The sequence below is a fragment of the Alligator mississippiensis genome, chromosome 5 (genome assembly GCF_030867095.1).
Source record: "Alligator mississippiensis isolate rAllMis1 chromosome 5, rAllMis1, whole genome shotgun sequence".
NCBI lineage: Eukaryota > Metazoa > Chordata > Crocodylia > Alligatoridae > Alligator > Alligator mississippiensis.
The window spans coordinates 40,085,373-40,098,510 of record NC_081828.1 but is presented as its reverse complement, the minus strand read 5'-3'; the positions used below and the strand labels follow the sequence as shown (position 1 = coordinate 40,098,510).

The window sequence follows — 13,138 nt, the reverse complement described above, 5'->3', positions numbered from 1 at the left end:
CCAAGGACATTCAGGTGAGTGATGGAGGAAGAACCTAATCAGGAGAGTGGTGAGGTGCTGGGGCAGACCAGGGCTGGAGACCTCTCCCTGGCTGGAAGTTCAAAAGGGAAGGAGGACAAACATGGCTCAACGGGTCATGGCTAGGGCAGGGTAACTGAGAACTAGGACACCTGGGTTCTCTCCCAGCTCAGGGAGGAAAGTGGGATCTGGCAGGTTAGAACAGAGTGGGCTGGGAGCCAGGATACCTGGGGTTCTCTCCAAACTCAGGAAACTGGAGTCTGGTGGATTGTAGCAGAGAGCCCAGATTCCTGCCTTCTAGCCCTAGTTTTATTCCTGTTCTTTATCTGCTCTGTTTTGAGGCCTCACAACTTGGTCATGAGTATCATTGACTATCCCACACAGGACTGGCTGCAATTACAGACTTATAAAGGGCCAATGTCCTTAAGAACAGAAACTTGGGAGATATTTAGTGGGAAAATATGCAATAAGCTAAAAATGTCACTGGCTGGCCAAAAAAATGCTGTTGGCTACAAGCTGTGTAGGCAGGGAAGGATCAAAAAACAACTCAGCTGAAAAGGCAAGGCGAGAAACGAGGAGAGACTAGAGAAACTGGACCTTTTCAGCCTCCACAAGAGAAGGTTGAGAGGCGACCTTGTAGCTGCCTATAAGTTCATCACGGGGGCACAGAAGGGAATTGGTGGGGATTTATTCACCAAGGCGCCCCCGGGGGTTACAAGAAACAATGGCCACAAGCTAGTAGAGAGCAGATTTAGACTGGACATAAGGAAGAACTTCTTCACAGTTCGAGTGGCCAAGGTCTGGAACGGGCTCCCAAGGGAGGTGGTGCTCTCTCCTACCCTGGGGGTCTTCAAGAGGAGGTTAGACGAGTACCTAGCTGGGGTCATCTAGACCCAGCACTCTTTCCTGCTTATGCAGGGGGTCGGACTTGATGATCTATTGAGGTCCCTTCCGACCCTAACATCTATGAATCGGGAAAAGATAAGCCCTGCCCAGACAGCAGAAGCAGAGGACTGTAGGAAATGGAAAAGAGAAGCTAAAGGCCACAGGGGCTTAACTCTGTCTGGGAAAATTGAAGACAATGAGGAGGTTGGGTACCATATCTTTTATGCAGTGCACCCCAGAATGAGGCCCCTGCTACATATATTACATAATTAACTGGTGACTCGTGCAACAAATTTAGACCAGCCACATGTGTAAAGTAATTATCACACCATAAAAAGGACTATCCAGCTCTAAAAGAGCCAACCAGCTATCAAGTTAATGCTTGAAAACATCTAACAACTCCATAGCTGGTTCTTATCCAGCTTTCATTTGAACATGTGTACCTCCTTCACTTTGAATAGCAAAACAAAGGTCTTTCCCTGTAGTAACGTGCCTGGCACCAGCAAGACTTACATGCTGTTACTTCTGATTTAAGTGGCAGAAACTGTTCTTACTGTATTTCTCACATATAACGTGCACTCCAATTTCCAGCAGCTGTTTCTTCTTGGGTGGGGAGGTGTGTGTTTTTATGTCAGGAAATACAGTGTTTTTAGGAGATAAAAGGGATCTTATGGGATGGGCACATCTGTAGTTGAAGCCCCTTTCAAATGGGCAACAGCTGTTAGGTTCAACAGCTGTGGACAAGCTGGGAGCAATACAAATACAGCAAAACTACTGCAACTTTAACCCTAGCACCACTTGGATGACCCACAGCTGAAAACTGGGGGCTCTGTTGTGGATACAGGCTGAGGGATGACCCTACCCCATAAGCTCCCTAGTTGAAAAAGACAATGCACAATTAAAACATAAGCAGTCACTGGCTCTTCTGAAGCTTCTCCAAGTCTCCTGTGACCCTACCTTTAGCAGCAGAGCTGAGGCACTACCCAACAGAGAATGGTGGGTTGTCAACAGAAAGGGGACAGCCCTTGAGTACTTCAAAGGAGATGCCAGAAGCTCTTGGCATGGGGTAGAATGCCAGTAAAAGGCTTCCTGATCCACTAGTGTTTCCAGAGGATGTCAATCTGATTCCAGCAAGTCCAGGTGCCTTACATCCAAGAGTTTTTAAAGAGGTGGCCGACGGCAGGACAGAGCTTTTCTGGTATGCTGAAGCTTTTACGTCTGGGAGCACTGGGACAGTTCCAGAGAAGGGGAAGAAATGCTCATGTGGTACCAGCAATGGAGGGCAAGACAATGGCCTGGTATAGATTTGGGGTAAAGAGCTACTGCTACCAGGCTGAGGTAAAAGATGATGGCAGAGTTCATACCAATCCAGACAGGCTTATGGAACATAGGCTTTAGCAACCCAGCTGGACCCCTGACTTGGAGGAATGAAGGGACAAGCAAAGGTGGAAGCACTAATATAGCAGAAGGCAGGGTTAGGACCCCTTAGCCTCCCAGGACTTGTAGCCCCTGATGCAGTGCCCACCCCATATTCCACAGCAGTGGAGGTGTCAGACCATGGCAATGTGCTTGGAGGGGCACAGGGCAAAAGGGTAGGAGTGCCCTTAGGGGAGCTGACACTGGAGGAAACCTAGGTGCTATTGAACTGGGGGAGTGTGCTCACCCCAGCCCTATACCCACACCCATCTGGAGTCCAGCCCAGATGGGTAGGGCTCCAGCTCTCCCCTATGCATCTCTACCCCTGGCACTGCCTGCGGTGCCACAGAAGTTCCCACCTCTGAGCCCCCATCCCAGAAGATGAAGACCCCACCCCATGACAACCAGCCACCCCCCCACCACACACACACACACACACACACACACAAAGTGTCTTTATTTACAGCTACGATACAAAAGTGACAGTGAGCAGAGGTCTGAGATTGCCTCTTTCTGCTTCCTTCCTGCCCACAGCACTAGGAAGGCCTCATCCCCACCTGCCACCGTTTACCTGACCTGAGGAAAGCACCCAGATCAATGGCATCCCCCACCCCCATGGCTTTGAAAGGTGCATAGGCCTCACCCCCAAGGAGGAAGGGGTGGGGCTAAGCCTGCATGACAGGGCGGGACTTCTTGGCTTCCAGACGTACCCCAGATCCTGCAAAGCCGGTGCCACCCTGGAAGTGAGAAAGGACAGGGCAGGGGTCAGAAGACATGGATACACCCCTCAGTCCTTCTCACACGCTCAGACTGGCTCAGGCCAGTTCCTGATGGTAGGAGCAGCCAGAGGTGCCCCTAGAGGTGGGGAGAGGCAGGACAACCACAGGCAAACCTCACTCCCACTCACCCGCTGCAGCACAATGATGTCATCCTCACACAGCTTCTCCTCATTAAGGGGGTCCACCATGTCCTTACGAATGAGACGCTCCACACAGTCCAGAGTCACCACCGCGCCCCTGCCCAAGGGGAGGGGTCAGGACTTGGAGGCCAGTGCCCCATGCCCTCCACCAGTATTGCAGAAGCTATCCACCCTCAGCCTTCTACCCAGGATTGCTGGTGCCCCTCACTCCCAACCTGCAATACCCTGCCCCCACAACAGCCCTGCCAGTGCCCCTCACTCCTGACCTGCAGCCCCCTGCGCCCTCTCTTCCACAGCCCCTCTGGCCCCATCAGCACCCCTCACTCCCAACCTGCAGCCCCAGACTCACGAAGGGCGGAGCACAGCACAGGGCACCGAGTTGCCCAGCATATCATGGGTGACAGCACAGATGTAGCGGTCCTGCCGGTTGATCAGCCCCACCCGGTCCACAGAGGGGTCAGCAGGGGTGAAGCACACGGGTGTCAGGTCCTTCATCTTAAGGGGCTTCCCACTCATGGGGCAGTACACGCATTTGTCCTGCAGGGGGCAGCTGGAGTTGGAGTGGGTCTGGACATCTGGATTCTCTCCCAACTCTGGTATGGGAGTGGAATCTGGGGGAAGGGTGGGAGCCAGGACACCTGTTCCAGGCTCTAGAACAGCAAACCTCAGTACCATTCCAGATTTCCCATGATTCATTCCCCCACATGGGTGGACAGTGGTTTATGAGTGCACCCTACCTCAGGAAGGGGTGGGGGGCAATATAGAGTGGGGGGCAGAAGCCAGCCCTACTCCCAGCTGCTTAGGCTAGGGCCCTGTAGGGAGGTGGGGGAGTTGCTAGATGGCTGGGAGGAACATGGACTGGGAAGGTGGGGGCTAAGATGCTGGGGGAGGGGAAGAACTGGGGAAGCAGGGTCTCAGGGCAGACAGAAGCGGTGGTCTCTACAACACTCACTGGTTTGCACAGGACACTGGCCTTTGCTTCAGGCGTCAGTGAAGGGATCCAGAAACTGGGAAGCTTCTTGTCCTTGTCCTTGCTGCTGGTGCCAGGCTGGGCATCCCCTGAAATTCACCACAGTCACTCACTCCTGATCCAAGGTCCCCTGGTCCCCTGGCCTGGCCCCACCACCCCTGCCAGTGCCCCTCACTCCTGACCCACATCCCCCTGCAGCCTTACTGGTACCCCTCACTCCCAATCTGCAGTCCCCTGCTTCCCCCCAAACCTGCTGATTCCTCTCACTCCTGACTCAGTCCCTTGCCCCCCGCCCTGCCCAGTGTCCCTCAATCCTGCCCTGCAAACCCCCCCACCCCCTAGTACCCCTCACTCCCAACCCTCACACTGCTGCCCCACCCGCACCCCTGCCTGTGCCCCTAACTCCTGCCCCAGCTCACCTGCTTTGCGCTCAAAGGGGTTAAGCGGCTTGCTGATGATGCTCATCTCCTTGTCTAGGAAGCCCCTCACCTTGGACTCTTCAGCCGCCCGGCTCAGCTCCTCCAGCTCTGTTCTCTTCTCATTTTTCTGCTTCTCATAGGCCTGGGAAACCAGTGGGAGGGAACCCCTCAGATAGTGAGGGGCCTGGCTAGAGGGAACCCTGCCCAGACCTGCTCCCCAGACCCACCCCCTCCCTACAATCAGTGCCAGGTCTTGAACTTGTGGTGTCCAGGTCCTTCATTGTAGACTTTGGGGACTACAGCAGACCCAGCTGCTCACTCCATCGGGACTGGACCCCTCCTCAAGGGGTGTTTCCCCACAGGGCCATAGGAGGAACTAGGAAAATCCAGCCTGCTCCATGGTGCCCCTCACAACCCAACCCCCAGCCCCCTAGCCCTCCACCCCAAAGCCCTGAACTCCCCAGTTCTGCCAGTGCCCCTCATTCCCAAGTAATAGCCAGCTGTGCTAGGTCCCACAGTTCTGACCTACATCCCCTAGCCCTGCCAGTGCTCCTCGCTCCTGACCCACTGCCGCTTCCACCCCCAGTCCTGTCAGTGCTCCTCACTTCCACCCTGCAGTCCTCACCTCCCATGTCTGCACCTCTGTTCCCAAAAGCAAGGCCTTCCCAGCCCCTTCACCTTTATCTGTCGGGCAATCTCCTTCTTCTGGTGCAGGATATACTCCAGGATGACCTCCTTCTCGTAAAGGTACCCGTCAGGGCTAAAAGAGTGAGATGACATGGGTAGAGGGAGATCGAGATGCCAACCTCTCTGCACTCCCATGTGTCAGCTGGAGACACCCTCTCCATTTCAGGGGGAACCTGCCAGCTGGAGACCCAGCACCTCTGGCCTGCCCCAGAGCAGCTCAGCCTCCTGCTGTCTAAAGGCAATAAGGAAGCAGCAAGAGTTCTGCCCTCTCTCTTGCTCTTTTGTGTGACTCCAAGAGTTGGAGCTTCAAGGGGAAATATACCCCTGGATACCACCAACCTCAAAGGACTGGTGTCAGTGAAACTGAGCAGAGAAGAGATGCCAGGTAAGATGAAATCCCCACAAGGCATGGCTGCTGGCACCTGGGTGATCCTCTCCACTTTTATACCTCTGCTAAGGCCCAGGCCATGGCCATCTCTGCTCTCCCGCACCTCCCAAATCTCCTTTCTCCAGATACCTACGTGACCACAGGGTCTTTGCAAGGCTGCAGTGAGAGGCAGCAGCAGTCAAAATCCTTGATGGCATCTCGGCTCAGCCGCACATTCTGGGTACCGTAACCGGAGGCAGCTACCAAAGGAAAGGGTCAGAAGAAAGGGGGGGAAGGGGGGGGCGATGAGAAAATGGAAGGGAAGAGGGGTGACACTGCTTTCTCCCCACCTCCCCCAGCCTTGACACTGCCCCTCACCCCTGCCCCACAGTCCTCTTCCTCCCAGCAAGCCTCGCCAGTGCCTCGCACACCCAAACCGTAGCCTCCCAACTGCCCCACAGGCTCACCTGTGTCCTTCTTTTTCTCATGGTAGGTGTAAACAGCCCCTGCGGTGCAATTCTTGCCATGGCGGGTCATCCTCACTCAGAGTCCCCGAGGGAAAGAAACGCAGAGGGATGCAGTGTTGATCCCAGATCCAGGGCCCTGGGGGGGTTAAACCTCTCAGGTAAGGGGGGTCCCAACCCAGATCTGCAGTCCTGTCCCACCCAGGGGATGTGACCAAGCACAGACCACCTCAACACTCCTAGGGAGGCTGATCCCCTAAGGTCTGGCTATGCCTCAAGTCTTTCTCTACCACCTAGATGCGACTTATGACCCTCTGCTCCCCTCCCGCAGGAGGTGGGCAGGGGCAACCCAGGGGAAGGAGACCCAAAGTGATGGGCCGGGGCGGGCAGGGCACCCTTTACTTCCACCCCAAGGGCCAAGACAGAGGAGGGGGCCAGAGGAACACCAGTTGTGAGGGCCCCCCAATCCAGAGCCCTATTGTATATCCCCAGCATAAGGTGGGCAACGGAGTTTGTGCACCTCCAGTGTAAAGGAGAATCCCAGCCCCCAGGCTGGGAAGAACCCAGGCGTCCGGGCTCCCCACGCCACGCCCCCTCCACAGCTGGAAGAGAACCCAGGTGTCCGAGCTCCCCGCCCCTGAGGTCAGGGCGACGGCGAAGTGGGGGAAGGTTTTCCAGCTACACACCCCTCACAACGCTCCGGCCTTTGCCTCACCTGCCACCTACCCTGCCAACCGGAAATGGCAACAGCCGGAAGTGTCCCGTACCTCCCCCGCCCCGAGCGAGGCCCTCAGGAAAATAAATCCGACAGAGGAAACAGGGAGCGCGGCCCACGGGTTCCGCGTCGCCACGATTCCGCCGTGGCGGACGCGAAGCTGGCGTCCTCTCGCGCCGGCGTTTGCGTGGAGCCGAGGCCCCGCCCAGAGCTGAGGTTGAACCCAGCCTCCCGACCCCTCCCAGCATCCCGCCTCAGACCCCAAACCCCTCCCAGAGCCAGCGCGGAAGCTAGGCGTCCGGACTCTTGGCTCTCAGCTCCCAGCACTGGGCGGGAACCCGGGGCTCGCAGCCATGCCCCCCCCCCCCCGCGCTTGCAGATCCCGCACAGAACCCAGGCTTCCACCCGCGTTTCTTCCTAATGCCCCTCGTTCCGTGGAGGCTGTTGGGGCCCCGATGTGGGGTGTCCCCAGGCCGGCAGACGCGGGTGGGGGGGGCCCTGGGTCCCTCTATACTACCAATTGGGAGGGGGGGGGGTCGCTGCCCCAGCTCCGTCCCACAACGCCCCCCCCCCAAGGCACGCACTCATCTGCCCCTCCTCCACCATGTGACCTTTGGCCCCTCCCCCGCCCTCACCTGCCCGGGAGAGCCCGAGAGTGCGGGCGCTCGGGACGCACCAGCCTCTGGAGGGGGGAGAAGAGAGGGAGCTCCGGAGCGTGCGGGTGTGGACTTACCCCCCACCTTGGGGGGCACCTGGACCGCCCCCCCCCCCGGCCACAGCTGGACCGGGGCCCCCCACAGGTAGACCGGGACGAGCTGGGGCAGGGAAGGACACAGCGCCTCCCAGCGGTTGCCCCCTCTCGGGCAGGTGAGTCCGCCCCGACTCTGGAATTGGCGCGTTTTATTTGCCCCCACCCGCGGCCAGTGCAGCATGGGGGATCGTGCCCCGAGGGCAGGTGCGGCAGGAGGGGCCCGGCGCGGGGGCGGGTGCTGGCGGAGGTGTCCTGGTGTCCGGGATCCGCAATGGAAAACGAAACTCCTGGTCCCGACCAGGAAGCAACGCTGGCTGCAGCGCGGAGCACGTCAGGCACGCCCACCCCCCGGGGCGAAGGCGGAGGGGATCGCGCGGCCGTGGGGCGGGGGTGTCGGTCCAGGGCCGGGCCCCCACGATCTTCTGTGCTGGGATCTGTGGGGGGCTTCCGGGTGCCCTGATGGCGCCTCCCCGACATAGGAGAGAACCCAGGCTTCCAGGATCACAGCTTCCCCCCCACCAGGCCACTCCCCTCCCTGAGCTGGGGAAGTACCTAGGCTTCTGGCTTCAAACCCCTGCACTAACCCATCAGACCCTAGGTGTCCAGCCCTCGTTCTGACCCACCAGATCCCCCCTACTCCCATGCCCAAACTGGGAAAGAAGCCAGGCATCCTGGCTCCCAGCCCTTCCCCCGCTCTCACCCACCAGCCCCCTCCCGGAACAGGGAAAGAACCCAGGCATCTGAGCTCCCAGCCCCCTACATCCCTGGCACTCTCACAAACAAGGCATGGGGGTAGCCCTAGGGCCTGGGCAGGGCCCCATTGATCCCTGGCTATTGCTGAAGCCTTGTGCTTGTGCCCTGAGTCTGTCCAGTGCCAGGCCACCTTGGGTTCAGGGGAGGGGGGTGACACTAGACACTGGCTTCCTCAAAGCGGGGGGGGAGACCCAAGAGTCCTGGCTTCCACCCCAACTCCTACTGGGAAGTCTTCATCATAACCCCAGGAATCAGACACTCACCCAGGCTGTGACATGGGGGTTATTACTAGGGAGTGTAGTGATGTTTGGGGTGCAGGCAGGGGAGACCCCACCTGGGGGGATGTGAATTCACATGGGTTTTGGGGAGTTCATTGTGGAGAGGGATCAGGGGCCTGGGGGTGTTAGGGAGGTACATGGGGTTCTTCAGGGGCTGAGCACTAGGGCTCTGGCTCAGGGGTGTTGGGGTCGCATGTGGTAGCACAATCCCCTGATACTACCACCCACTCCCTATAGGTACATCTGGCCATGCAGGGGGCCCTGGCTCTTCTCCTGGGTGGCCTCCCGCAACTCTCTGGCCTTGCCAGCTCTCCCCAGCGGCGCCAGCTTCCCACGCAGGGATCAGAGCAAGGTACATGGAGTGGAGCTGTAAATGGGGGTTGTGGATATGGGGGTGAGGGGTGTCCTTCCCTACAGGCACTTTAAGGGATGGGTGCCCAGACTTCTCAAGAGAGCCCCGCTCCCCACCCAGTGCTGGGAGAGAGAACCCAGGTGTCTTGGCTCCCAGCCCCCTGCTCTAACCTATATCAACCCCACTCCCTACCCAAAAGTAGGAGAGAGCCGGGGTGGAACCCAGGTGTCTTGACTCTGTGGCCCTGTTGCACAGTTTTCCTGGAGGCAGGACAGGCACACAGGTTCCTGGGGCGCCGGCTGCACTACAACCACTGGGACTTTGAGCTGGTGACACCAGGAAACCTGGAGCGCGAGTGCCGTGAAGAAGTGTGCAACTACGAGGAGGCCCGAGAGATCTTTGAGGATGACGCCCTCACAGCTGAGTATAGGGGCATCTGGCAGGAAAGGGGTGCCAGCAGGGACCTGCCAGGACACTGCCCCATCCACCTCAGTGAGCCCAGCTAGCCTGGTGCCTGAACATTGGGGTTCACTGCCCATCCCAGGGGCAGGTGAATTCCCTTCATAGCCATGTGTGACAGGCAGTTGGGTGGGGGGCATCATCTGATCTTGGGACAGCTGACTATGTCATGTCCTAGTACTTGGATAGAACATAGCCAGGAGGGCTGGGGATGTTGGGGTGGGGGGCAGGAAGTGCTGAGGTATCCCTCCTTCTCTAGCCCAGCATCTTGTCTCTGAGCACAGACAGTCCCAGGGCTCTGAGCTGCTATGGAGTTGCCTTGCTGCCAGCAGGGAGTTCTCCCCACCCTTGGATGGCCTTGAAGCTAGGCCCAAAGGAAGGGAGAGCTGAGACAGGACTCCAGGGGTTCTCTCCCAGTTCAGCATAGGAGACAGATGTATGGTAGTGAGGGCTGGGAGCCTGGATGCCTGGGTTTTCTCCCAGCTCTGGGAGGGTAGTGGGGGTCCAGGGACACAGCGCCCTAAATGCAGGGAGGTGGCAGATGTGGGAAGCAGAGCACCTGCCCCCAACAGCCATGCTCACTCCCCCTCTCCTGCCCTCGCAGAAAGCCTTCTGGGAGACCTACCCCTATAATGGCAGAGGCGGGAGCTCAGGTGAGTCCTGGACATGGCCCCTACCTCCATACCCCTTAGCCACCCTGTGCTTGGGTGGGAACTGGTTCCCCCTCCCTCTACACTCCACCCAGGCCCCTTACCTCCTCCTCCACCCCTTTCTGCCCCCCCAGACACGGCCGGTGTGGATGTGGCTGGCCTGGTGGCTGCACTAGTGGCTGCTGTGGTGCTGACCGTCCTGTTCGCTGTTATCCTCATGTACTGGGTCAGGTACCGGAATAAAGACAGGAGGCAGCGCAGGTAACCTGGGAGTGGGGTAGGGTGCACAGTTCTTGGGGGGAAATGGGCCGGCAGACTGCAGTGCCCCTGGGCATCCCTGGGGAGGGTGCTAGGCCTGGCTTCCTCTCCAGGGAGCAGAGGAGCAGCTTATTAAAGGGGTGGGAGGGGGGGATGCTGCAGTGAGTGGGCCACAGCAGCTCGGGAGAGGGGTGTCGGGGCTGGGGCACCCAGATCCCCCAAGGGAAAGGGGAGGGTTTCATTATGCTTCTTCCCAAGCAGGGCTGGTAGGGGGAGGGGTTGAGGTTGAGGGTAGAAGCAGGGGGCAGTGTCTCCCCGGGGGGCAATGCCCCCCAGACCATGGTTGTCAGGGGACATCCCCTAAACCCCTGCTTCTCCCCCCTCCCAGCATCCTGGTGCCCCTGAACCCTGAGCTGCCCCTGAGCCGCCTTCCAGAGACCCCCAAACCACCAGATGCTCCTGGGCTGCCATCCTACCAGGAGGCCCTGGAGGCTTCAGGGGCCTATGATGCACCCCCGCCACCCTATAACAGGTGGGTCTGTCTGTCTGTGTGTTCGTCCATTGCCAGCTCCTATCCTGAAACACAGCTGCATCTGGGGTCCCCAGTGTGCGTGTGTGTGTGTGTGTATATGTGTGCGTGCGCGCACACGTGTGCGGGGGGGGGGAAGCGGACACATGTATAGTCTGGAACTGGCAGCCAGGACACATGGGTTCTATCCTGGCTCTGGAAGGGGAGTGTGATCTTTGTGGGTTAGAACAAGGAGGATAGGAGCCAGGATGCCTAGGTTCTACCACTCACCCCAGAAGAGCTGTTAGCAAGTCCCTCCATGCCTCAGTTTCCTTGCCTGAAAGTGTTGCTCAGGCTTGTGTGTTATCTCACTTAACCCAGGAACTCTAGGGGTAGGGATCCTCCCCCACTGTGCAGCGCTTAGCAGCATAAAGCCCCCAGGTCTCAGCTGCACGGTGCCCTGCCTCATGGGGGAGTTCCCCGACCCTGCTCAGATCCTGGTCAGAGGGGAACCAAATGCCCTTACAGACCCCATTCCCCAGCATTTATTTCCCCTGCCTTCCTTAACATTGACCACTTTTCTTCCAACTGTGTGTTGGACACTTGAGTCCAACAGTGTCTCGACCAATGCCCCTTCCCACTCTGCAGCCTTGTTTCGAGGCCAGGAGGTGATAGATATCATTAACTACATGGAGATATTGGTGTGGGGAGTGGGGACAGAAGCTAAAGCAGATAAAGGGACCTTTCCCGCTCACGCCAAGGGGGAGTTGACCCAGGGTTCCCCCTGCAGTACTAGGTTCTAGAGCTAAGGGTGTCGCTATGATTCATGCACTTGCCTGGCACCTCGGACCCCCCAGATCCAGGCCGGGACTCCCTGGGGCTGTGACTTAGCTCCTCTGTGCCTCAGTTTCCTTAGCTGGTACATGATGTCCTGATGTCCCCCACCCCTTGAAGAGCCCAGACACCAGTGACAGACCTCCTCTCAGTTCATCCACATGGAAACTCCTGCCATAGAGCCCAGCCCTGGCTGAGAGATCCATTTCCCTGCCCCCTCCAGTCTATCCATCCATCCAACCTGAAACGGCCACATCCAGAGTTCCCAGTGTGTGTGTGTCTGGGGGGAGGGGAGGGGGGGGGGGGGACTTCTCTGAATCATGACAAGTCCATGATCCAGAGCAGGGGGTGAGTGGGCACCAGGCTAGAACCTATAACACCCGTCTGCCATGGGGTAGGGGCCAGGCACAGCACAGCCCCTGAATCTCAGCAGGGGCCAAACAAGAAGTAGGGGAGGTGGAAACTGAGGCACAGCACAGGATGGGTGTTTGGCCTTTACCTAGTCACACAAGGTGGTTGTGGGGGCGGGTCCCCACCGCCACCTGCCATGTTGCCCCATCCAGCAGGGGGCACCAGGCTGTAGTGGGTACCTGCCTCCCCCTGGGCTGCCAGGGGCCTGCTGGGAAATCTCAAGGGAGAGAAGAGATGCTGCTGGGTTTGGGGAGGGGCTGCGGTTGTTACCCCAGCTGACCCCATTTCCCTTCCTCCCCCAGGGACTCTGTCCGCTGATCAGACTGACAGCCCCTGCAGCATGATGGGGGTGGGGAGAGCATGTGCGAGAGATGTAAGTGTGTGTTTAACATGACCAGCATGTGTGTGACTGGGGGGCATGCGAGACATGAGTGTGTGAGGCAAACAATGTGTATGTAACATGGTGGGGGGTGTGCAAGGGGCATGGCAATTGTGCAAGGTGGTAGGGGCAGAGGATTGGGTGAGAAGGGAGTGTGCAGGTGTAACCTGTTACCAGGCATGTGTGGATGAGTGTGCAACGGAGTAAACGTGTCAGTTGGTGGGTGAGGGGGCAGATATAAAAGATGGGGCATGTGTGTGAGAGGGAATGGGTATGTGATAGAGGTGCGCATGTGATATACCACTGAGGTACATGTGGCTGTGTGCACAAAGGGTGAATGTGCAAGGCAGAATGGCATGGGTGGGTGTGTGTGCATGGTGTGAGAGCATGCACACCTGTCGAGATGAGTGCAAACGTGTCTGTTCCCATGTGTCTGTCTCTCTCTCGACCCAGCTCCCCCCCAAGCCCCAATGGCCTTTACCCAGGGGCTTCCCCGATTTCCCACCCCACAGCTCCTGGGAGGAGGAGCCACCCCTGCCTGTAATGGTTATATGGAAATAAAGTGTGAATAACCTGCCAGACCCCTGTCTGTCCTGTGTCACATTACTACACCTCCGCACCCCATCCTTGCAATGGGATTACCAG

General features: G+C 58.2%; 2 protein-coding genes across 4 annotated transcripts; one reads left to right on the top strand and one right to left on the bottom strand.

The window, feature by feature from the left end:
• Nucleotides 1-2,759: 2,759 nt before the first annotated feature.
• NOSIP (nitric oxide synthase interacting protein) lies at nt 2,760-7,000 on the bottom strand. 3 transcript variants are annotated; one of them, XM_014608499.3, is made up of 9 exons: nt 6,861-7,000; nt 6,149-6,284; nt 5,836-5,941; nt 5,306-5,387; nt 4,628-4,769; nt 4,191-4,297; nt 3,588-3,775; nt 3,227-3,335; nt 2,760-3,056 (listed from the first exon to the last, which is right to left on the bottom strand). In XM_014608499.3, the coding sequence occupies exons 2-9, from the start codon at nt 6,216-6,218 to the stop codon at nt 2,985-2,987; spliced, it is 876 nt and encodes a 291-aa protein (XP_014463985.1). In that variant the 5' UTR covers nt 6,219-6,284; nt 6,861-7,000; the 3' UTR covers nt 2,760-2,984. The 3 variants fall into 3 exon arrangements, with proteins under 3 accessions (XP_014463985.1, XP_014463986.1, XP_014463987.1); XM_014608500.3 differs by having other exon boundaries at nt 6,872-7,000; XM_014608501.3 differs by having other exon boundaries at nt 6,832-6,864.
• Nucleotides 7,001-7,137: 137 nt separating this feature from the next.
• On the top strand, nt 7,138-13,074 carry PRRG2 (proline rich and Gla domain 2). The gene is made up of 7 exons (XM_006274879.4): nt 7,138-7,727; nt 8,880-8,994; nt 9,250-9,413; nt 10,058-10,106; nt 10,238-10,364; nt 10,750-10,893; nt 12,417-13,074. Exons 2-7 carry the CDS (start codon nt 8,892-8,894, stop codon nt 12,430-12,432), a joined length of 603 nt encoding a protein of 200 aa, XP_006274941.1. The 5' UTR covers nt 7,138-7,727; nt 8,880-8,891; the 3' UTR covers nt 12,433-13,074.
• The last annotated feature ends 64 nt before the right edge of the window (nt 13,075-13,138 follow it).

Bases quoted from the DNA above. Each gene is read 5' to 3' on its own strand.
- NOSIP (XM_014608499.3), bottom strand. From the start codon at position 6,218: ATGACCCGCCATGGCAAGAATTGCACCGCAGGGGCTGTTTACACCTAC. The intron at 5,388-5,835 runs GTAGGTATCTGG...TCACTCTTTTAG, and splicing joins TGCAAAGACCCTGTGGTCAC to CCCTGACGGGTACCTTTACG. The intron at 3,776-4,190 runs GTGAGTGTTGTA...TGCCCCCTGCAG, and splicing joins CCAGTGTCCTGTGCAAACCA to GACAAATGCGTGTACTGCCC.
- PRRG2 (XM_006274879.4), top strand. From the start codon at position 8,892: ATGCAGGGGGCCCTGGCTCTTCTCCTGGGTGGCCTCCCGCAACTCTCT. The intron at 10,107-10,237 runs GTGAGTCCTGGA...CTGCCCCCCCAG, and splicing joins TGGCAGAGGCGGGAGCTCAG to ACACGGCCGGTGTGGATGTG. The intron at 10,365-10,749 runs GTAACCTGGGAG...CCCCCCTCCCAG, and splicing joins AAAGACAGGAGGCAGCGCAG to CATCCTGGTGCCCCTGAACC.